The 25,001-nt window shown below is 38.7% G+C and overlaps 1 protein-coding gene across 3 annotated transcripts in view; it reads left to right on the top strand.

Annotated features, from left to right (window-relative positions):
- The window catches only part of VASH2 (vasohibin 2), a 37,320-nt gene extending 12,580 nt beyond the window's left edge, over window positions 1-24,740 (top strand). Inside the window, exons 4-8 of one of the 3 annotated variants that reach the window (XM_070734437.1) lie at window positions 4,875-4,949; window positions 7,676-8,057; window positions 12,655-12,770; window positions 14,967-15,005; window positions 21,601-24,740. In XM_070734437.1, the coding sequence (XP_070590538.1) occupies window positions 4,875-4,949; window positions 7,676-8,057; window positions 12,655-12,770; window positions 14,967-15,005; window positions 21,601-21,673 (685 nt within the window). In that variant the 3' untranslated portion in view covers window positions 21,674-24,740. Of the gene's footprint in view, window positions 1-3,599; window positions 3,608-4,874; window positions 4,950-7,675; window positions 8,058-12,654; window positions 12,771-14,966; window positions 15,006-21,600 lie in introns of those variants that run through there. The other 2 variants (XM_070734439.1, XM_070734438.1) reach the window with 2 other exon arrangements.
- The last annotated feature ends 261 nt before the right edge of the window (window positions 24,741-25,001 follow it).

Genomic DNA, 25,001 nt, shown 5'->3' with positions numbered 1-25,001 from the left:
CTTTTTTTGCACCCAAGGAGAAAAAGATTCACCATCACTGCCTTAAACCTGGGGACTTCTTAAAACATCTACAAAGTTCCCAACATCGGGAAAATGATTCTGAAAATATTATTCCCTCTCATCCTTTGGTGATATAACAGTGATATTTGAACATGCTGCTGTGTCTCTAAGGCAGGACCGAGGGGGGAACTGCAGCATGTCTGAAAAACATTTTCTTACTTTTGGTCTAAAGGAAAAGTCACGAACCTAGATAGTCTTTCTCAACCTTTTCATGTTTAGTCTTTAATTGCTATAATACTCAGCCATCATGTTTATCAATGGCCCAGCTACAAGCATCAATACTAGAGACATGAAACAGCCAATTGATATGGAGACCTGCTATTGGCTTGCCTTGTTGGCTGTGGCAGTAGCCAACAACTTTGTTTCACTTAGAGCTATGAAGATGGGACTAGGACAGTGTTTCTCAAACTGGTCAGCCTGGCTGTTTGGGGAATTCTGGGAATTGAAGTCCACGCATCTTAAAGTTGCCAGGTTTGAGAAACACTGGATTAGGGACCTTTGTCCACAGAAGATGTGAGTGGTATTCATTCTGAAAACAAAGGGGGGGGGGGGGAAAGAAAACAAAGATTGTTTTGTACAAGCAACATTTGCACAGAACTTCACAGTTGTCTTGGCTGAAAAATGTTCCCATTGTTACTGAATGCTTTGCTTACCCATCTTTGATGAGATGCATATTAAAGTTTACATGCTGCTTTTTTCTATTGACAATGAAAGTGGCCCTGGTATAAACCATCTAACTTGCTCAAAAAGCTTTTTATTAAGATTGGTCACATAGTTGGCCAGATGTTTAAACTGGATTTGACCTTTTTATTTACCTATCAAGTCATTATTATGGTTGCTCACAGAGTCAGTCAGATGTTTAGACTGGAGTTTGCATTTTTATCCATTTACTGTGTCTTACTCAAGGATGTGGGATTGGCAGATGATGTTGTTTGGTGGTGTTAAAAGTAACTTTTTGGGGACAAAAAAAGTGTGTCTTATGGATCAAAAAATATGGTACTTATATTAGGGAGAGGAATAAGATTTTAGGCATTGACTTCTGGTAAGTTTCCATCTTCAATTTAAAGTCCTGGGTTTAACTTATAAAACCCTACACGGCTTAATTCCAGATATCATCAAGACATTCTCCTCCAAGGAAGAATGGCTCATTTAGTATATTTCTCCTAACAAAGATTGTTAAACATCCCTTTCTCTAAGAGATTCTTAGTGGTAGCTCCTTCCCTTTGGAATACCCCTTCCTCCTCCAGAGATTTACTTGATACTCACCTGATACAGCTCAGGGAGGCTGTGAAAATGTTTTATGGAAGCTACAAGAGTAGAGCAAAATGAACTGGAAGATGGGATTAAATGTGTCATCAGTTTGTAGTCATTGTGTTGCTGCAAAAGACTTAAGTCCAACCCCCTGTGAATTCTGGGGGCGGGGATGTGCATACAGAGATATAGATACTAATACCTGTTTATATATAGACACAGAACTACTGATACAAATATGTGTATTCACATATCTATATAAACAACCATCCATTGTAAGGAGACAGACACAAAGTGATCATATTTGGAGGTTTGCGTGTGTGTGCACTCACACAGAGCGGATCTTTTATTACTCCACATGTTTCAGATCATTTGGATGCCATAGTTCAGCTTATAGTTTATCTTGAACAATTTGTTTAGTGATTCCAGGCAGACTATGGAAAGATGTTTGAAGTTAATATATACAGTGTTTGGCTGGGGCAGTAATTTTTAGCACAGCAGCCTGTGTGTCTGTGTTTTTACAGTTGTATTTCTTTAGTGGGAATTGGAGTGGCGGTGAAGCTTACAATTTAATGTGTATTCCCATAAATAACATCAGAGAGAGAGGAGACAGGATGGAATAGAAAACCAGCGTGATAACATTTAATATATTGAACTTTAGCTGCAATGAGTTATGTATACAAACAATTTGAATCAAAAATTTCAAGGAAAACAAGGATTTTAAAACAATTTTAAAGGAAGGTTAAAAATTAAAGTCTGCACATGCTACATAGTTATTATATCATTTATTTTGAGCCTAGAGATCTCTCTCTGAAAAAATACAGTAATATATCTGTAGCATTTATGTAAATAACAATTGCAAAGATATGGCTATCTTTCTAGTCCATTAAGGTTTAGAAAAACCAATGTCAATTTTAATAAATGCTTTTTCCAGTTTTTTAAAATGTTACTGGATCATATTTTTATAACATTTTTAAAAAAGAGGACAAACCCAAAGCCTTTCAAATCATTGCTACTATAAGAACACATTTTAGTCCAATTAAAAGGTTTCAGTTGGCATTTTGGATTTCATCTTGGTTTTTGTTATTTCATAAGCAGTAATTGGCAATCAGTGTAAATAAATACAGGCTGAATACTAAATATTTTTAAAAGAACTATTTGGATTGTTTTTTAGTGATCACTTAGATGAGTTGGTGGGATGAGCACAATAAATCTTTCAATATCTGTAAGTGTGCAAAGTCAATTGCGGTTCCCTTTTTAACCTACAGCAAATAAGCTGTGATTATACTAGCACTAGGGAAGCTATTGTGTTAGTAGATGACAAGTAGACTTCAAATTTGTACTAAAGATATGTAATTAAGCAAAGTAATGTCAGTTTACTCTGGAACTCCCCCAGAACTCTAGATTTCGCTATGTATTTTTTAAAAAATTAACTATATATAGACTATTTGCGGTGTTCCTTGATATGACGTCTTCAAGGTACCCAGAAAAACATTGGCACTATTTTTAGTGTTACCTTTTCCCTTTTAATTGAGAAAAGTATTTATCTACAGGAGTTTTCATGTGCTTCTAAAAAAAGAGGGATGGATAATGAAAGCTTTTTTAATAGAAGGGCATGTAAGAAGCTGCAGCAGCCAAACTAATTTAGTCTCCTTCGTGATCTCAGTTCCTTGAATATTCTCAGACAAATGGCTCCTGTTGCTAGGCAGGTAGAATTATTTTTTTCCTAATAAAAGGAAAAAGAATCAAAAAAAGAAAAGTAGGGGAGTTCCAAATACTGAAGACAGTGACTATTTCCAGAATTTAGATAGTGATTTAAACTTTTGGCCAAGTGGTTAACAGAACAAATGGGCATATTCCAAAGCAGCTGCTCCTTTTGCAAGGTTTATTTATTTACAAATATATTTTGTAAGCAAAAATTTCCTATTTGCACAAAATCGGGCAATCAAGGGAAAAAAAGCCAAAAGGCCGATGTATTTGCATAACACTATACTATTTCAGCATGAGGAAATTCAAATTTGGTATGATACACTGTACTGGCCATGCTTTCAAAAATGTTCTAGGACAGTGATGGCGAACCTACAGCACGGGGTGCCACAGGTGGCACGCAGAGCCATATCAGCTGGCACGTGAGCCAATATCCTAGCTCAGCTCCAATGTGCATGTGTGTGCCGGCCAGCTAATTTTTGGCTCACCTGGAGCTCTGGGATGGCATTTTTGGCTTCCAGAGAGTCTCCAGGGAGATAGGACATTTTTGACTATGGAGGCTGGGGAGGACGGAAAACGAGCTTACTGGGCCCACCAGAAGTTGGGAAATGGGCTGTTTTAGGCCTCCAGAAGGCCTCCAAGGGGGCAGGGGAGGCAATTTTTGCCATCCCTAGGCATTGAATTATGTGTGTGGGCACTCTTGCATGCACGATAGCACACGCACATGCGCTTTTGGTACCCGAGGGAAAAAAGGTTTGCCATCACTGTTCTAGGATTTGGGAAATTACAATAAAGAATGGAGAGAGGAAATAGTCTGAACAGACATGTCCACTGAAAGGCTCCTTTGCGCTGGGCCTCTCGACTGTAACTTAATGAATTTAGACCTGTTCTGACCTAGGCGTCTCAAAATCACGAAACAGACTCCTTGTCCAGACAAAACCCTTTTGATTTGGCTAATGTGAATTCCTAGCATTCAGAATCAGCAAAGTCTTGGCAAACAGTCTTTCAAGGCTGAATTGCAACCACAGACCTTATCAGCCCTTGGAGAGTTACCAGGCCGACATCTTCCAGTGGTAATAATGCTGTACAAGAAAATACTTGGCAAGGAGACTCTGTGAGGCACCACTCAGATAATCAAATCCTCACACTAACAATGAATTAATTGTCTCCTGCAAGCACCACTTCCCTTTCACTCCTATTTATTCCCTGTCGAAGGAGCCATTCAGCATCCCCTTGTGCCTTTACTCATGAGTCAACCTATGTTCCTTGATTGATCCTTTCTCCTGACCGCTTTGCGCATGCAAATATTGGGAACAGGCTCCACCTGTTCTTCAGTCCCATTTATCATTGACTCCGAAGGTAGCTGATAACTGTCGGATGGCCCTGGCCCTATCTCTGCCTCCAACACAGAGCACTCATCAGGGTCTTCCCCAGACTCCAGGACTGGCCCACGTTCCTCTCCAACCTTCTCACTGTCCAAATCTGCTGCCAGCTCCATCGGCTGCTGGTGGCCACAACAAGATTGGATTTAAAGTTGCATAAATTTTCAATGATAAAATATATAACTTTATTTCCTGCAAAATGTGATAAATTGGCCCTGCTGCCTTTGGAAGCTGTTCTACTCATTCCAATGAACAGGATCCTGGAATGTTACCCCAAGACCATCCATTCCTGAAATAAGGGCAGAACATAGGAAAAGGAGCTTTCTTCCTAAATAAATAGGGAGGGTGGGATTCAATTTCTATATGTACAGAAGGCTACAGAATATGAAATTCTTTTCAGACAATTGTTTGTTTAAGCCATATTTTGTGTCAAAAAAAATTAGCTTGTTTTCTCTCCCTTTTGTCACATTTTAGGCTAATGGAATCAGCAAAAGAAATGACCAGGGAGTCTTTGCCAATCAAATGCCTTGAAGCAGTTATCCTAGGGATGTATCCTTTTGTTTTTAGTTTGTTGTTTGACCTTTTAAAATCACAGAGGCAATAGAATTATTAACTTGCTTGGCTGCTGTCTCTTAACATCAACATTGGGTGAGTCACTCTTTTCCTTCTTCACTAAGGTCAAGGGATAGTGGGGGAAGAAAATAAAAACATGAGTTGTAGGACATTTGATATTACTTGCAGGATATGATGTCAAACAAATAATATTGGACTTATTGTATTTTTTGGAGTATAAGATGTACCGGATTATAAAATGTACCTGATTTTATAGGAGGAAAACAAGGAAAAAAGTACTGTATTCTGAACTAAATGGTGGAGTAACATATTATTTAATAAAATACCAGTGTAGCAGAATACTTTTTACAACCATGTACACATTCTACAAACTTCAAACTTGACAGCTTTAAGATTTAACAAGGAAAACAAGGAAAAAAGTATTCTGAACCAAATGGTGGAGTAACATATTATTTAATAAAATGCCAGTGTAGCAGAATACTTTTTACAATCATGTACACTTTTTACAAACTTCAAACTTGACAGCTTTAAGATTTGTGGACTTCAACTCCCAGAATTCCTCCTCCAGTCAAGCTAGATGGAGTAATTAGAAGGCAAAATCAATCCCGTTTTTGCTAAAAATGGGCCATTTTTCACTTTTTTTTTTTTGTGTGCAAAAAAGAGGTGGGCAAAGGGTTTGGGAGGCCTGCAGAGAGCTCCTGGGTGCTGGGGCATGGCAAAAATGCCCCCATTTTTGTGAAAACGGCTTGTCTTGTTGGTTTGAAATGGCTCTTAGATTTTTATGAGTAGAATGATGTAGGAAAAGTAAGGAAATAACTGCAAATCTATAGAACCTCTCAACAACTTATCATAAAATAGCATTTTATGCCTTCTTGTGTCATGCAAATATCAAACAATACCTTTCCTAAGCAGCATTGGGCATTCGAAGAGTATAGAAAGAAGAATTGCTTGGCTTTAAAAAAATGGAGTGGAAAGAAGAATTGCTTGGCTTTAAAAAAATGGAGTGGAAAGAAATATTTTGAGATGTATTTCTTAATCTTTCAATTACATAAGACCAATTATTTTGGGAGGAGGAGAGGAATCTTGAGACTGAAATGTGGAAATTAGGAGAATTAAGTCAGGAGTGTTCTTCAAAGCAGAAATAAGGGCCTGATCTATCAGAACGGTGGCTTTATCCTCTTGCTTTGACAATGAATGAAACAACAATGAAGCTTTCAGGTTTTACCATTGTTTGCATCTTAGGAGGAGGAAAATTGTTAAACAGAGGCTGGATATAATTTCCTTTTACACTAAGGGAATTTATATTGTCTAGTGAAATTGAGAGAACTATTTGATTGGAAAGTTTGCAAGTTTGGAATGTCTCATAAAAGGTCATACACAGTGATGACTGTGGGCTATGTGTGTGCCTAAATCTGTCAGATCAGTAGTGGTTTGCAAATAATTTTGCTACCGGTTCATGTGCGGTACTGGCACATGCTTGTGATGCTTCCACACATGTGCAAAAGTGTGCCAGATGGATGGGCAGAGTCTCCCGCTGCTGGTGCTACCGGTTCTAAGAACCCATCCGAACAGGGAGCAACCCATTGCTGTGTCAGATGGAGCATTGTGATTCGAATGTCCTTTTTGAAGATGGATGTGATCATAACATATGCTGCAACGTTCTACCTGTCAATGACTATTTCAGCTTCAATCGCAACAACACAAGAGCACGCAACAGATTCAAACTTAACTGCTCCAAACTTGACTGTAAAAAATATGACTTCAGCAACCAAGTTGTCGAAGCGTGGAACTCATTACCTGACTCGGTAGTGTCAACCCCTAACCCCAAACATTTTTCCCTTAGACTATCCACGATTGACCTCTCCAGGTTCCTTAGAGGTCAGTAAGGGGCGTGCATAAGTGCACCAGTGTGCCTTCCGTCCCCTGTCCAATTGTCTCTCCTTATCTCATTATCTTTTCTTCCTTTCAAACATGTTCACCTATACTTTTATATCTTTTCTTCTATTCTTTTCTTTACTTATATTATTACATTTCTTTCTCTTCAATGTGTATTATGTATTGGACAAATAAATAAATAAACAAACAAACAAATAAATAATATGAACAAAAGGAATAAGGCTAGCATCGCAGTACAGTAGTACCTCTAGATACGAGTTTAATTCGTTCCAGAAGGGAGCTTGTATGTTGAACAACTCGTATCTGGAACAAATGCCTTTAGCCTTTGTTTTTCCCTGCCAAGATAACCAGAAGCAAGGATTCTTGCGCCACCTAGTAGACGCTCGGCTCGTATCCCGAATTTGAGCTCGAGTCTGGAAAAGAAATTTCTCTCCCCTCTTGGCTCGTATCTTGGAATACTCGCATGTGGAGCAGCTCATATCTAGAGGTACTACTGTACTCTCTTTGTCATCCTGCTGATTTAGAGACACACAAAGTCCACAGACACTGCTTGGCTTAAATATCAGGCCTTCAGCAGCCTGAAGACCCCGATATTCATTCTTTATTTTTGAACTGGACTTGGATTGATTTCACACGAAATATATCTTCAATGAGTTGAACACTAGAAAGACCTTTTATCTGTCTCGGTTGGACAACAAACAGAGGGGTAGATGGTGGAACTATCAAATCAGAGGTAATGATCTAGAAAACATTTTCTATTATTTGGAGTCTTTGCTTTGCTGTTGCCTTGACGTGGCCCATATCAGATACTTAACCAACGGACAGTCTTCTGTGGAACGATTCCCAATCAGCTTTAAATCCCACTTCTCAGGGAACAATTTTCATCATGTGGTACTTGGAATTTATTTCAATGGCCGGTATGGATCACTGGGCATGAGCCGAAGGTCAGAGTTGATGGACAAGCCCTTAATCTACCGAACTCTGAGTGACCTCATCTTTGAATTTGAAGAATCCTATAAAAAGTACTTACACTCGGTTAAAAAAGTGAAGATTGGATTGTATGTCCCTCATGAGCCTCACAGTTTTCAGCCCATCGAATGGAAGCAGTTGGTGCTTAATATGTCAAAGACGATGCGGACAGAGATAAGGAAGGAGTTGGAGAAATATGCCAGGGACATGAGGATGAAGGTACGTACAGTTTCTGTGACATTTGGAAAGTGGCAGAAGCTTAGTTCTCATAAATGGTTCTCAGTAAGCGTGAGCATAGGAAACTGTCTTGCTTGGGATGGTTGTATATATACAGGGGTCTCCAACCTTGGCAACTTTAAGCCTGGGTGACTTCAACTCTCAATATTCTGGGAGTTGAAGCCCACCAGGCTTAAAGTTGCCAAAGTTGGAGACCTCTGGTGTACAGGAATGCAAGTTCCTGTGTCATTCGGCTGATTTCTTCAAAGATCAATGAATATGACCTGATCTATTTGGTTACTTTGCCATACTCCTATCTCACCCCAGGAGCTAGCATAATCTTATTGTATGCCTGGAATAATAATAATAATAATAATAATAATAATAATAATAATAATAATAATAATTTATTGGATTTGTATGCCGCCCCTCTCCGCAGACTCGAATAGATCTATGCTGTTCTGCTTTCCATTCAGCACTCATGCACAATGTTCAAAGAAGGTTAGGCATTTTTCTTTGCTAAAATTCCAGCCTTGACGATTGTCATCCAATATCTGGGGGCGGGGAAACCCTCCAACTGGCATAACACCCTCTGTTTATTCCATGCCCTACACCAGTGATGGCGAACCTTCTTTTCCCTGGGTGCCAAAAGAGCGTGGGTGCACGCTTTCGCGCATGCGTGAGTGCCCACATCCATAATTCAATGCCTGGGGAGAGCAAAAACAGCTTCCCCCTGCCCCCCGGGAGTCCCTCTGGAGGCTGGAAACGGCCTGTTTCCCAACTTCTGCTGGGCCCAGTAGGCTCATGGTTTGCCCTCCCCAAACTCCAAAGGCTTCCCTGGAGCTGGGGGAGGGTAGAATGCCCTCCACATCCCCCTGTGGGCTCTCTGGAAGCCAAAAACACCCTCCCAGAGCCTCTGTGAGAACCAAAAATTAACTGGTAGGCACATACATGCATGTCGGTGGGGAGCTAGGGCAACAGCTCGCGTGCCAGCAGATATGGCTCCGCGTGCCACATGTTCGGCATCATTGCCCTACACTATTTTCTTCACTTCCAATGATTCTTCTTTTTTTTAGCACTACAAACTATTAATTGGCTAACCTTAGCATCAAAGGGCTTTTAAAAAAAATCTGTTGGTTGCCTCCTCAAAAGTTGTCCAGATTTATAAGATTAGGATATAGCCAGTAGATAAATAATTGCTGCACTGCCGGATTTTGAAACCAGGGTTACCTTTGGGCAACACTTTCAATTGCATGCATTAAGCCAAGCATGGCCCTATCAGTTTAAAAGCACCAGTTTTCCTGGAAGAAATAATGCTAGATATTTTGACCTTATAACTATTATTTCCAATGGAAGTTTGCATGTGCGATTCTTGCAACATTTAATTTAATTAATTTAATTTAATTTAATTGACTTCTATGCCGCCCAATCTCCTAGGACTCTGGGCGGCTTACAACAATTTAAAAAAATACAATAAGAAGTAGTCAACAACAATGATAATTAAAACCCCACAACCCTGACAACCCATTAAAACCCCCAAATCAATCTGACAACATACATACCAAACAAACATGAATTCGGGCATTTTCACGAGCTATTTTCACCTTTTCTTTTTATTGGTGCTTGATTTCTGCAATCTTAGAGTACTCTAATGTTTTGCTTTGTTGTATTGATGGTGCTTCAGAGAATAATTTCATTTGTAGCCATGCTTGTGTATAGGCATGTATCTAAATCTATTGATGGAGAGGATTTTTCTGTGCAGGTTGATTTCCCCAAATATTTTACATCTTTGACAGCAAAGTAGTGGTATTATTTCTTAGCTGTATTATTACCCTTTGCGGTAATGAGGTTTCTTCTCATTTACATGTTTATGCTTAGAAAAACTATGAACTTCTTTGCATGTCTCCACCCTTCATTTCTGTTGAGGGTCTAATTTCTTACCACGGCCCTGTCTTCCAGCCCATAGAAGCAAGAAATAGCAATTGAAAATGACTCAGCAGAGCACATTCCCTCTCTTTATAGGCAACATGCAAATCCAGTGGGTTGTGGGATGTGTAGGTGTGTGTCGATTGTATGTATATTCTCTTTAAGACTATTTGTTTAATGCCTAAACAAATAATTCCTTAGTAATTCTACACTGATTTAGCACATGGTGCCATAAATACTTCCGTCTCACAATCAGCTAATAGAATCAATGCAAACTTGAATTTTTGGCTTTCAAACTTTACAGAACTTTTGCTGTTATCTCTGGGACAATGGCTCTGCGACATTTTTTGATTTGATTTTGATTTGATTTGATTTGATTTGATTTGAATGCCGGCCCTCTCCGAAGACTCGGGGCTAACAACATTTGCCATTTGCAGCTTTCCAAGCTGTGTTCTGGCAAGCAGTCAGTGGGGAAGCTGAATTTGCTTAAACGATCATCTGATTAATTTAACATCTGCAGTGATTTGCTTAACAACCATGACATAATAAGCCATAAAATTGGACACATCTCACTTAAAAGTCACCATTCTTAACAACAGAAGTTCTGGTTGTGGTTGTAGTCATAAGTCATGGGCTACTTATGTAATAATTTGGAATGAAAAATATGTGAAAAAATGATATCCCCCCCCAGTAATGATGGATTATTTTAGGAACAGTTTCCAGGGGAAAATACAGTGGTACCTCGAGATACGAGTTTAATTCGTTCCGGACCTGGGCTCTTAAGTCGAGCAGCTCTTATCTCGAACGACTTTTCCCCATAGGAATTAATGTAAATAATTTTAATTGGTTCCAGCCCTCAAAAAACTCACAAAGTTAGTCTAAATTATGCAGAAAGACATGTTTTTAATGAAGAAATGTACATGTACATATAAATGAATAATGAAGTTTCTTTCACTTAACTTGTAAACTTTCTTAAACTTTTAAATTTACATATGTTCAACTTCTCTGCCACCCAATCCTGTAGGACAGAGGTCCCCAACCCTTTTTGCACCAGGGACCGGCTTTAAGCGATCAAGAGAGGAATGGGTGAATGAATGGACGGAGGGTGGGAAGGAAGGAAGGAAAGAGGGAAGGGACAGGAACAGAGGAAGGAAGCAAGGAAACTTATGAAAGGGGAGAGTAAGAGAGGAATGAGTGAAGGGAGGGAGGGAGGGAAGAAGGTGGGAAGGAGAAAGAAAAGAAGAAATAGAGGAAGGGAAGGTAAAAGAGAGAAAGAAAAAGAGCAAGAAAGAAAGCTGCAAGCACCCCCCCGAGCCCCCTAGGCCGGCTGCAACCTTTTAAAACACGCGCGCCGCTTCGCAGCTGTCTCCTGAAGCCGAACGCGGAAGTTAGCGTTTGGCTTCAGGAGACAGCTCCTTGGTGCTTGTATCTCGAATTTGGGCTTGTAAGTAGAACAAAAATATCTCTCCCCTCCCAGCTCTTATCTCGAGTTGCTCTTAAGTAGAGCAGCTCTTATGTCGGGGTTCCACTGTATATATTACTGGCATCATTTCCTAATATATTCAGAGATAATAAAAAGAAATTTCAGGTAGTTCACAGATATTGAGCTTGTATTCCTTTTCTATTTGCTTTTCAATTGATGCTTTGAAGAAGAAAATCTCAAGAAAGAAATAGTCCTCTGATAATTCAGGCTAGATAGGAAAACACCAGGCGGAGAAGCCCTAGAAAACTGTAACAAGTCAATGTGGGCCAAAGATTGGCAATTTGGTATCCTCAAATGCTATATCCATCAATTTGGGTCAATCTGGAGCCAAAATGTTCCTCAGCATGAGAATGTGTGAGAATGTGTAATTCAAAAAGGCAAAGAAATAGAGAAATAAAAAAGACTTGAAGCGGAGCTTTATATCCAACATTCTGAACCAGCTGGATCAACCATTGGACATGACCAAAGGCAGTCTTTTTCAACCTTGACTACTTTAAGGTGTGTGACCTCTATCTCAAAAATTTCCCAGCATGCTTACCAGGAATTCTGGGAGTCTATCAAAGTTCATTGCAGAAAATTAAATCCAGAGAGCACACACAGGCAGACTGATGCATCAGGATTGATTTACTAAGAAATTTCTGTATACACAAGAATAATAGATGAGTATTTACAATACCAATAGTGGATTTCTTCTTTAAAATAGCAGCAGTTACAGGCAAACACACAGGCAGGAGAGAACAGTTGGTTTCATTTTCAGAGTTCAGAGTGGACTGAGAGTACAGAGTGGGTTGAGCCATTCCCAGCCTTCTAGCTTCAGTTTCGATTCTCTGCACAGACTCAGATGTGTTTAGCTCCCATTGGCTGACTTAGTTGCTATGCTTATTCATTGGCTGATCTTCTTACCATTGGCTCTCCCAATTCATGAATAATCTGACAGAGTCCACATGTCTTAAAGCTACTATGGTTGAGAAATCCTGGTCTAAAATACTTCTCCATTTACCTATAATAAAAAAATTAAAAGCATAATACAAATTCTACAAATTTCTAACAGAGAAATAATTATATACCTTTTATTAAAACATAAAAACATTGTGAAAGTCAGCTATTCGTAAATAAGAGTCTTCGGAGAGGGGCGGCATACAAATCTAATAAATAATACTAATACTAATAATATCATTTTTCTCTTTCAAGATTTTGAAGCCTGCAAGTGCTCACTCTCCAGTCAAGCAGAGATCGCGAGGAAAGTCCTTGTCCCCTCGACGAAGACAAGCCAGCCCTCAGAGGCGGACCTGTCGAAGAGACAAATCGTGAGTTTTGCTATTTTGAGTAATTCTATAACATGGGTAGTATGCTCTAGGACAGAGGTCCCCAAACTTGGCAACTTTAAGACTTGTGGACTTCAACTTCCAGAATTCTTCAGCTAGCAGAGCTGACTGGAGAATCCTGGGAGTTGAAGTCCACAAATCTTAAAGTTGCCAAGTTTGAAGACCTCTATTCTAGGACTTCAGAGTTTGTGTTTACACTAGGAAATATCCGAGTTCTTTGGAAATTTGCACTTTTTAAAAATAACCAAGATCAGCAACATTGTAACTACCTTCCTTGGAAAACAATACGTTTACCATAATTAATTTTATATCTTGCTTTTATTTTTTGTTATCTGCCATGATGGAATTCATGATAGCACACATAAATTTCCCAAATATTTTATATATTTCCCAATATATATATTTCAAATATTATGTGTGTGCATGTATGCTTATTTGCATATGTATTTCATAGAGATGATAAAAATAGAAGAGATATTTCCAGATGTTTTGTATGAAACAATTTAAGTAATTTATTATAGTGTGCATTTTTAATCAAGCTTTCGGAAACCAAATCTCTATAATCTACAACTGTGAGAGTAGAAAACTGGGTGGGAGGTAGCACTTCCTAGCTGATATTTGTAAGTTTTTTGTAAACCAGGAGGGGTTTCTAGCTCTCAGACATAATTTCCTACTGCTTTCAGTGTTGAAACTGAATCAGTAAAATGGCTCCATGTACAGTACTTAAAAGAAGGTTGTGTAAACAGGCTGGGGGTTATTTCAAAGTTTGCTAGTTTATGTAGAAAAGCATCTTTGTGAAAAAGAATTGTTTAAGTTGCCCAGTGAAAACTAAGGGTGTCAGTGGCCATGGAATTCTGACAAATGATTGGAGAGCAAACAGAAAATGTCACTGAGGAGGTATGGAATGGAATAGGACCCCGAAAATCCAGATCTCCATCATGTAATATGAAACTTATTATTCTCTGATGGCAATAAAATGGAGCTATATGTTGACAAATCTTAAAGCAGATGTTATTAAGAAAGTTGGGAAAATGAACAGAATAATCAGCTTGATTGGAGACTGTTGGGAATAAAGAATGGAGTGTAGTATCCAGAAGAGTACAGGCTGTCTGTCTAGAACAGGAGTCTCCAACCTTGTCAACTTTAAAGTTAAGACTTTAACTTCCAGGTTAGTTGGCTGGGGAATTATGGGAGTTGAAGTCTGCCAGGCTTAAAGTTGCCAAGGGTGAAAACCCCTGGTCTAGAACACTGACCACGAGTGTTTTCCCACTCTATAAAACAGGCTGCTGGAATTAGGAAAGGCTGGCCAAGACTGGGATGGACTTTTGCATGAAATAGTTTTGCATTTGGTTCTGGTGCTGAAAACAAGCCACTCCTGAGCTCAAGAAATCTGCTTCTCTAATTTTAAGAGCATGCTCCTGCAACTTCGAAGAGCTGCTACTTATAACAACCACTTATTGTTGGGTCTCAGACTTCCAGTAAAACAGTAAAATCTACAAACAGAAATCTGGCCATACTTGCTCTAAGATGTATAGTTAAAAATCTGAGAGACCAAGCAAGTTCCAATGGAAATGAAATGAATGCTCTGGATCTTGGTCAGATTTGCCAGAGCTGCATTTTTCAACCTCTTCTACTGTAAGATATGTAGCTTCAATTTATTTATTTTATTTATTTATTATTTGGATTTGTATGCCGCCCCTCTCCGAAGACTTCCCAGAATTCCCCATGCTAGCTAGAGAATTCTGGGAGTTGATGTCCACGCATCTTAAAGTTGATGAGGTTGAGAGAAAACTAGTCTAGAGTCAGTGATTTCAGGACAAATTATTTATGAAAGCTACTTGCAATCAGGTACATTCTAGGTAAAATTCCCATTATCCTCAGATAGCATTTTTTCCCTGACCGGAGAAGCCCACCTTTGGTTCATCAGTAAACAGATGAAATTGGTCCTTGAAGATATAAATGTAGAAATATGTAGACATATGCTTATTGTTTAATATACAGTATCTGTAAATGGAAAATGTAGTTAAATTGTCTAAATAAGTTGACATTAGTGCTATAATGCTAAGTAACTTTAATGGAATATGCAAAAGAAGGAAAACTGAAAAAGAGACTTGTTGAAATGTAGTCAATATTTTAAAGTATATATCTTAGCCGATTTTGCTTTCTCAATCTTTTTAGGCAGAAACTGAGTCCTATTCGGCTATCAGGAGTCTTCAGGTATCAATTGAATATTCTTTCATAGTGATAGTATTCTGAAGTTTGGAAAATAAATTATAAATTAATTGACCAAACTTTATTTCTAAATGAAAAGGGCTAGACGTGTCTGGAAATTGCAGTGCTGGATTGCATAGAATTTATCACAATAATTTCCTTTAAGGATTTTTTTTCTCCTATGAACTCCTCCTTGACATTATGGGAAATTGATGTTTGGCTAGATACATCTATCAAATATTTCTTGAAGCATCGTCACTGTAGTATACAAAAGTAACTATATAGATATCATTGAATGGATGAAGGTTGCGTCAAAATTCTTAAATTGCAGCTGGAGCAGGTAAAAGTAAATTGTCCATACTTACAGGCCTTAGGCCTGCCAATATTTCTGCTGCCAAACTTTTTCAAGTAAAACCTTTTTCAAATAAAATAAAAGCAGAATGCCATTCCCTACTATTATAGGAATGCTTAGAATCGCAAGGCATTCTTTTAAAAATATTTATGGTGAATTGGTCCCTTTAGAAATAGACCCATTTGTCCAGGAAAAAAGAAAAATTAGTGTAACTGAGAGCAGAGCAGAGACATCATTCACCATTGGCAGCCATGTTTTCAATTGACAAGCCCTTGTATGGTATGAATATCCAGAAGACATTTTGTATGAATATCCAGAAGACATTCCTGAATTCCAAATCTGTCCACCAAATCAAATGGAGCGGCCAATGTCCAAATAAAACATGTTTGGTGTTTGTGAAACAGTAGTGAAAGTGACGTTAGTGACAACATCCACTAGACCTCTATGTAACTTAATGGTAGCTGAACTACTGTGAAGGCTTTTTATTTGTTCCTTAAACAGCCAAACATTTCTGTAAGCTCCCTCTCTAAATATAATTTGGCATTCATAGCAGCTGCTCAGTTAACTGCAGGTTGCTATTTTACACATGGATTCATAGTGTAACATTCTTGGGAGCCTCTTGGTTGGAATTCTCCATGTTTAGTGTCGGATAATTATAGTTATCAGAGGTTACAAATCTCTGTTCAATCTCCTTCCTGCCTTTTTAGGGGATATTTTCAGCCTCATGGATCTGGGGCTGTTTCACAGGTGCTAGGATGACACATATGCCTGGTGTGTGTGTAAGGGGGGGCGGCGTGTCTTTGACTAAGATGTCAGATGAACAAGAATGCTAACCTCTCAGAACGCTAACTGTGGCTTCCCTGTTGTTTGGAATTGTCAAGGCTGCCGAGAGTTTGGTGTCTTGAATCTCTTACGAACCCAGCAAGGTTCTGCAGATATGATCCTTTAATTTTTTTCGCACATTATTTGCAGGGAAGACACTTGAGTTTCTCTGCCCTGACTGAATGCCCACAAGGCATTAGCTTAAAGTGTGCAATGGTCTGTTGGGAAAGACCTTGAGGGATTTGGCAAAGAGACACTACCAAGGGAAAGATTAGAGAAGAGACAGTGCAGCCCACAGATTAATAATTGGTTATTCTATGTCAGTGATTTTCAACCTTTTTTGAGCCACGGCACATTTTTTTACATTTACAAAATCCTAGGGCATACCACCAACCAAAATGACACAAAATGACACTCTAACACAATACATATTATACATATAGTTAATAATATAGTTTCTAAATGTATTTATACTCAGTGTGAAACCTGAGCCTGTTTCGATGAACACAAAAGGGATATCCTGGCAGGAATGGTAGTTTGGGGACCCATGTTTAATTTCCCCACAGCACATCTGACCATGTCTCACGGCACACTAGTGTGCCATGGCACACTGGTTGAAAAACACTGTTCTATGTGGCAGTGTTCCCTCTAATTTTTTTTGGGGGGGGCGGAAAAGTATAGTGTCTGAGCGGCAGTCCCTTCGGGACTGGGTGGCACAGAAATAATAAACAAACAAACAAACAAACAAATAAACAAACAAAAACCCCACCCTGTTTTGCCTCAGAGAATATCAAAATAAAATACTGTACTGTGTGTCTATAACAGTGAGCTCATAATAGGGCAACTCTATAAATATCAAAATGCCACTTAAATAGTTGAGCTAGTTTCAAACTAGATTTTGATTTTCTTTCTCTCTTCCTTACTCCCATTCTTTTTCTTTCTCTTTTCCTTCCTCTCTTTTTTCTATCTGTTTCTCTCTCTTCCTCTCTTCCTCTCTCTCTCCTTCCCTCTCACTCTTTCCCTCTCGGCTTCTGGGCAGGTTTGGAAAACTCTGAGTTGATGATGATTTTTAAGTGAGTGATTGCTCACTGCTCAGCTTAGAGGGAACTATGCTATGTGGCCTCCTTGATATTGACCTCATTGAGATTAACCTAGTCTGCGGAGAGGGGCGGCATATAAATCCAATAAATCTAATCTAATCTAACCAGATAGAAATCACAACCAGTTGAGCTAATTTTACCTTATTGTAAAGATATGTTGGCCAAACCATGCACGTCTGAAAATACAATTCTTCCCCTTTTTTCCTTTACAGCCCAAGAAACTGGGGAGAGTTTATTCAGAGCCTTTTGCTCTGCACGCTATCCATGTGTGGGCTATGCTGTCTCTTATCTGACTGTTCCCCTAATAACATTTCTTTGCCCTGTCTCCAGAGGTCTTTCCCACACACTATTACAAAGTATGTGATTTTGATAATATGGTATTTGTTAAATCACTGCACCGGAGACTTCTGTTGATCCATAACACGTTTATTCAGTAAAACACAACGAGCAAGCGTTCTCCTGAAAGGCAACTCCCAACAAGGGCAACGGCTAACCCGTTGCTCTATTTATACCTTTTCTTAAGCGCAGGCTTTCTAACTGACAACCGTTTAACTTTGGCGGCAACTTACATTTAGCCGTGTCTTAACCAATCAGTGAATTTCTTCAATTATTTAAACGAACACAACAGTATTGCTATAATTTTATTAGTAGTTATGCAAAACATATGGATGATCCGTAGGACCCTGGATTTTCATCTCAGGATAGATAGAGTGATCCAGGTCATTGATAGTTGAAAGCTGTAGCTTCCCCATCCTTAAATCATGTTTCTTTAAATAAATGACTACTTAAGCTTACGCATCATGATTCTCAAAATACAGTGCTAGTTTTAATTAATGTGCTGGTGTTGAAGAAAAAAATGTTCTTAATGCATTAGTTATGTGCATGCTTTGATTTGTAGCACAAGTGTCTTAAGTAATCTTCTGAACCCAGCAATTTTCAAACAGTTTTTAGGAGACAAGGTCACCTAAAGCCACTGAAAGACTAGTGATTATAAATTTTCACACTGTAATTCAGAATAAACACCTTACGTGCAAAAGGATTATTTTAGTAGAGTAAATAGAGAGTTGCAACTTATGTTCCTGAGCAATTCCTCCAAACCCCTCCTCTGCTTGCTGCAGTAACTTCCACCAAGGGTGCTCCGACTTGTCCTTTGTGCATTTTTTCTTTGAGCATGGTAAAAGTAACTGCTAAAGTGGCGGGGTATGAAACAGGCTCTCACTTAGCCTTCCCCTGGGCTGCAATATTGGTCTGGCAAGGTCTGATTAAGCCTAAACTTGGCATACACGGCGGGAGGAAACTTCATTTTCTCCATCACAAACTATGATCAATTTTGTGTCAACTAGCCATGAGATTCAGTAAGACCCCCAAAGTTCACATTGGATTTCCTTTTACCAAATACAGCATTACAAGCTATTTTCAAAATGAACAGGACTGTGGGTGTATATGCACGTGTAACAAGCTCGGGCTATTTGGCACCTCACCCTTGGTTGGGGTTTTTTTGCCAGTGAAGAAGGGAAGATCAGACCTCATCCGGAAAGTGTCATGTGATCCCCACCTCATTCAAAGTTGCCATTCAAATTTGGTAGCCAAATTTTGTGCTTTTCCCCCCTCCTTTCCCCCCAGCTTTCTTTTTTTATTCTGCTGTGTCTTTACACCTATACAGTATTTATCTTATTTATTTGGTGTAATTTTCTATTCTCTATCTTACGTTTTTTTTATTTCTTAATTTCTTTAGAGATTTAATTTCATTTTATTTTTTATAGATTTAATTTAATTTTGATTCTATCCTTTTCCTTTTTAATTTTTTATATAAAGCAATTAGTAATTAGGTTGGTAATTGGATTAATTAGGCAATATTTGGTGATATTATTGGGTTTATTTTTTCCCCTTTGACTACGCTACTGTAAGAATTTTTCAAATGTTTTTTTAAGGGTATTTTATTAATAGGCGTTAACTATTTGTAAAGGGTATTGATTGTATATGAAAATTGATATGGAAGCGATTAGGAGAGACTTGAAACATTTCAGCCTATTCAATGTGAGATACTAGAATTTGGAATAGCTTAAATGGGGTCTTAGCCAATAGTATATTTCTATAGCATTAAAAAATTGGGCAGCTATTTTTATTCAGATGTCAAAAGTGAAGGTGGTAGCATTGTATTCTATAACTTCCTGAAATTGATTTATTGTAAAACAATTTGATGTTGTTGTTATAATTTTTATTGCACTGTGATTGGAGAGGAAAAAATAAAAAAATTATTTGCCAAATTTGGTAACCAAACACTGAAATCTGGTGACACGACCCAACAAACCAAAATCTAAAATAAGCAAAATAACACTGTTAATGGCAGCATTTAATGCTTATTTAATATCTATTTGTGTACTTGTTTACAGGTCGATTTGTGTACTTTTGTTGTTAAGTGAGACATTTGTTAAGTGAGTTTTTTCTTGCCACAGTTGTTAAGTGAATCACTGCAGCTGGTAAATTAGTAATCTTGTAGTAACATAATACTGGTCGTAAGTGTGAAAAATGGCAACATAATACTGGTTGTAAGTGTGAAAAATGGTTATACGTCGCTTTTTTTAGTGCTGTTGTAAATTTAGATGGTCACAAAATGAATCGAGGACTACTACATAGCCCTGAAATGGTGAAATGTGGTAATAGTGGGAACAGTTCATCTTCATTTTGTAAAGCTGCTGAGCTCCCCCACCTCCCTGAAGTCAATAGTCGCATAGATCAGTGGGAATTAATTGCTATGTATTGCGTGAGGGAGGGACAGGTTAAACCAGTCATGGTGAAATTATCTCGTCATGCAGAGTATCTTGTGTTTAAAAATCCAGATCATGATGGATAATCACAGGCTGTAAGGATATCTACTTTGATACTTAATTTTAGAGTACATGTATTTCTTAATTTTCTTAGAGAGGTTTTTGAACAGTTTTTATGCAAAAAACAGGACATCCACAGTGGGAGTCAACAGGGAAGCGAGACTGTCCAATCAAAGCCTTGCCCCTTCATATGGCAAATAATAAACAAAGGCTAGGGCCTCCATTTATTGAGGCCATTATCTTGACTTTTTCACTCCTACATGGATGCCCCTGAAAGTGATTCACGTTAGTCCAATGCTTAAATCTTGGCAACTTTAAGATGCTATTTCTGGCTGGAAAATTCTGAGAATTGAACTCCACACGTCTTAAAGTTGTCAAGTTTGAAAAAGACTGCATGGCTTTTCAAGCATTAACATGAAGGCTGCATTACAGGCAGTGATGTGCTCCTACAGGTGTGGTCAGGTATGCAGAACCGGTAGAAATTTTCTTTTCTTTTTTCCCCTTCTGGGCTCTGGGTATGTTTTTCCTATCGCAGTAAATGAGGTTGAATGTGTATAATTTTAGAAAAGCAGTGTGTGTGTATGTGTGTGTGTGTGTGTGTGTGTGTACATACATATACAGTTTATATAGTAGATAATGTATATTAAAAATGCCATGGGGGACAATCACCTTTATAAAGCATTATTCAGTCTGCTCATTGCCCGCGTCATAGGGCCACACCCTTCCCTCCCCTCTGCGGCAAGCCTAATTGTGGGCTTGCTCATGCTGGCTAAAGGGGGATCTACCGCTTTTACTCGTGTCTGTTGCCTCTTTCCCTCCCCAAGGGAGGAGGTGGAGTTACGAGGCCTAATTGTGGGCTTGCTCATGCTGGCTAAAGGGGGATCTACCGCTTTTACTCGTGTCTCGTAACTCCACCTCCTCCCTTGGGGAGGGAAAGAGGCAACAGACACGAGTAAAAGCGGTAGATCCCCCTTTAGCCAGCATGAGCAAGCCCACAATTAGGCTTGCCGCAGAGGGGAGGGAAGGGTGTGGCCCTATGACGCGGGCAATCTAGGCCCAACCCAGGACCATTTCAAGGCAGTTAATTTATTTATAGCCGACAACTATATTATATATATAATATTAAATAGTATATTTTGGATGTTATGTAATAGTAAATAGATAGGGAAATTGTATCTCTTTGAGATGAAGAGAAGCCAGGCACCCTAAACCAAATCCTTGACATGAGGGATGTCAAAATGGCCACCTTTAAGCCTGTCACGTGACCTTTAAGCCACCCCCAGTCACACGATCGTCAAGCTACTCCCACCTAGTCACATGACTGGCAAGCCACACCCACAAAATAAGCGTCACCCACAGTGTGGCAGTAAATTTTTTTCCAGCCCTTCACTGATTACAGGCCAATCACTAATACAGATGCAATTGTTGGCCGTGATCCTGTTCTGGGGTTTCATGTTTAGTTCTAAGCCTTAACTTTGATTTCTCTCTCTTGATTTTAGGCCAGCTGTTTTGGATAAAAACGGGAGTGACCTTTCTACGTTGAATGAAGTCGGTTACCAGCTACGCATCTGAGAAAACCAGAGGCCAAACCACGTGGCTCCTGGAGAGTTTCTTGCCGCACTTTACCCTGTGACACGTGGGGGGTGGGGGTGGGGAGCTATGACTATTTATTATAAACACGTAAGGCTTTTATTTATGATTTCACCGGGAAAGAAGGACTCCTAGAAGTGACTATGGTGGTATTTTTGGTTTTTGGTTTTGTTTTTTATTTTTCAATTCAGGAAAGTGGAATCAAGGAAAAGAGAAATTAGAAACTGTCTTCAGCTGTGATCATACTGTTACTCTCCATCAAGTTGAAAAATGTGTGTCTGGGGGGGGTGACACTAGTGTGGCTTGGTTTTCTTTTGGATGGGAATTACTGTTTCTGTGGTGGCTCTCTTTTCTGTTGGCTTGGAGCATCGTGCGGTGTTGTAGGAATTAGGAAAGACAATGCTGGAAGTATTTTTCTCCATGGTATTTAAAAATGCTGGACGGGAGGGGTGGCAAGCTGCAGTCAGAAGAAGGCAAGGCCTGGCATCAACTTTGCTCTTGTCCGAGTCCCATTGAAAAGAATGAAGTTTGCAACTCTATGATCCCTTTCAGTGGAGCTTGACATAACAAATTGCTGCCGGATCTCATTTAATGTGACAGCAATAAAATAGCAAGAGTTTATGTGATTGGGGTTTCTTTCCCCCCCCCTTCTTCAAAATATCAACATTACCTCAAGAATCTTTACTACAAATATGCAAAACTAACAGTATGTTGATTTTGTAATGGATTTGTACTGTGTTCCCAGTTTTCCTGGTAGCAGAGCCCACCCCTTCTGCCTTATGTGCATGTGTACAGTGAAGGAATTTCAAGTATTATGATAATGAGGTGTCTCTTTAAAAGCACTGAAGCCTTCTGTTAAGGCAGTGTTTCCCAACCTTGGCAACTTGAAGATATCTGGACTTCAACTCCCAGAATTCCCCAGCCAGCGAATGCTGGGTGGGGAATTCTGGGAGTTGAAGTCCAGATATCTTCAAGTTGCCAAGGTTGGGAAACACTGTGTTAAGGATTGAATTTAAATTGTCTACCTTAAAAAAAAAAACCAGATTCAATAACGATTTCAACAGAAGCAAATAGCTAATCTTTTGCAGTATTTTGTCACATAGTCTTAACCTCCGCAATCAAAGCACAAATGGTTCTGGTGTGAATCTATGTGGGCTTGTTTATAAAAAAAACAAGCCTGGAATCTGCCAGTACTAATTCTGTTCTCTGTATGTTACCGGTGCTTTACATGTATAATAGGCATTTTCCATTCTGCTTTGAGAGCGTTCTCCAGAGTAGAAAAGAAGGAAACCTTTGGATCATACTGAAGATTAGTTTTCATTGTTTTGTACAGATGTCGTAAGAGTCAATTTGTGGGTTTAATCCTTTAAAACAATACCAGAACCTTAAGAATGCACTATTCTTTATGTTGTGCAGATGTCTTGACATCTTTTATCATCATCAAACATTCCACTTGAATTTACAGTCAGTGTGCTTGGCGAAAACAACCAACTACAGTAGTACCTCTAGATACGAGCTGCTCTACATGCGAGCATTTCAAGATACGAGCCAGGAGGGGAGAGACATTTCTGTTCTAGTTCCGAGCTGAAATTCAGGATACGAGCCGAGCGTCCACTAGGTGGCGCAAGAATCCTTGCTTTTGGTTATCTCGGAGGGGAAAAACAACTTGTTCCAGATACGAGTTTTCTCGAGATACAAGCTCCCTTATGGAACGAATTATGCTCGTATCTAGGGGTACTACTGTATAGGCATTGAATTCAAATCAAAATGAATAAATAAATCCATGCCCAAAGGGAAGTATCTTCACAATGCAGCAAGGATATGTTATTTTGGTTAAAAGATAAATAACACTAGCTTGTTCATTGGGAATGGTGGGAAACTGCTGGATAACTGAATTGATGCAGATCTAAAACTAGTTTCCATATCTGGATTGCAAAATCTGGAAGACCCGTAGATGGCTTCAAACTGAAGTTCTTTCATGACATCTAATGGTCATCTAGATTTCTGTAGGATGTAATAATGCTATCCTCTTCAATTATTGTACTCTGGGTAAATAAATAAAGAGGCAAGTAGGCAGGAGCATAGTAGCTCAACATAACCCACTAGTTTTGTCACATATATCTTAAAGCAATTTTAATTTAATGCAACCAGGTTCCCTAAAAATGTACAACTTCCTATCTACTCCTAACCATAGTACAAGTTTCTTGTGTACAAGTTAAGAGATCAGAATGGTATGTGAGTGCATTTCTCTACTATCAACTCGTAGTGTCTTCTAAAATTGGCTACCCCTTGTGCTATATTAACAGCAATAAGGACAAGGCTTTCTATTACTTCTGTAATGGTTGCTCTGAAGACAAAACTAAGAGCACCTAGCATGAAAATAGTTGGGACTGGGTGAGAATGGAGGGGTTTTATGTTCATAGACAAAGCCATATCCAGCACATAACTACCCTGCTAAAAGTGAATGGAGCAAAAGAATAATTTTCATGTAGTATAAGTGCTGGATCTGATATTTTAGCTTTGAGATTGGGTTCCTGGTAAATATCTTAATTTACTGATAACCTGAAGCAATTTTTAAAGTAAATATTTGGAATCAATTGAAGAAAAAATGCTAATTTTTAAAAGAATTTTTGTAATCAATGCCTATCTATTATGAAATCCCTAAAGGTGATTTTTAAATTGATGTTTCTTATATATTTGAAGTGTTTGACACATAATCCTTTATGGAATTAGTTTTGCACCAGTTCTCTCAAGATTAATAGGAATGATGCAGGAAAAAGAAGACCAGACTTTAGCTATCTTTCCAAACCCCTTTCATCCTTTGTATCCAAACCATGGTTTTCCTTCTGTACACATACATTCTAAAGCAACATTTACCTATCTTTTTTTAAAAAAATCTTGAAAGTGTGAGTTTGGTGACTAAGCTTGTATTGTCATTACTTTGTCAAATGGGATTCTGTTTCAAATGCGAAGCATGCATGATTTTTTCTTATCACATGTACGTTTTGTGCAGCATGAAACTTTAATAAAATGTCTTTTTTTAAAAAAAGTCTTTGCAAATGTTTTAAGGTAAATGTAACTATAAAGTTTATATAACCTGTTTATGATTCAAAACAGCATGAGTGTGTGTGTAAACTAGAGCTTCATGTGAGGAATTCCATATAAAAGGAGTAGCTTACTAGAGGGTACAGAACAACAGACTAGAAGGCAAAACTTACAATCTAATGTTTCTTCACTTACGAATCAGAGAATAAGCCTTTCCCATCATCCCCAACAAATTCTCTGTGCCCCTCTGTCAAGCCAACGTCCT

Source organism: Erythrolamprus reginae, chromosome 1 (genome assembly GCF_031021105.1).
Source record: "Erythrolamprus reginae isolate rEryReg1 chromosome 1, rEryReg1.hap1, whole genome shotgun sequence".
NCBI lineage: Eukaryota > Metazoa > Chordata > Lepidosauria > Squamata > Dipsadidae > Erythrolamprus > Erythrolamprus reginae.
This window is presented reverse-complemented; position numbering and strand designations above follow the sequence as displayed.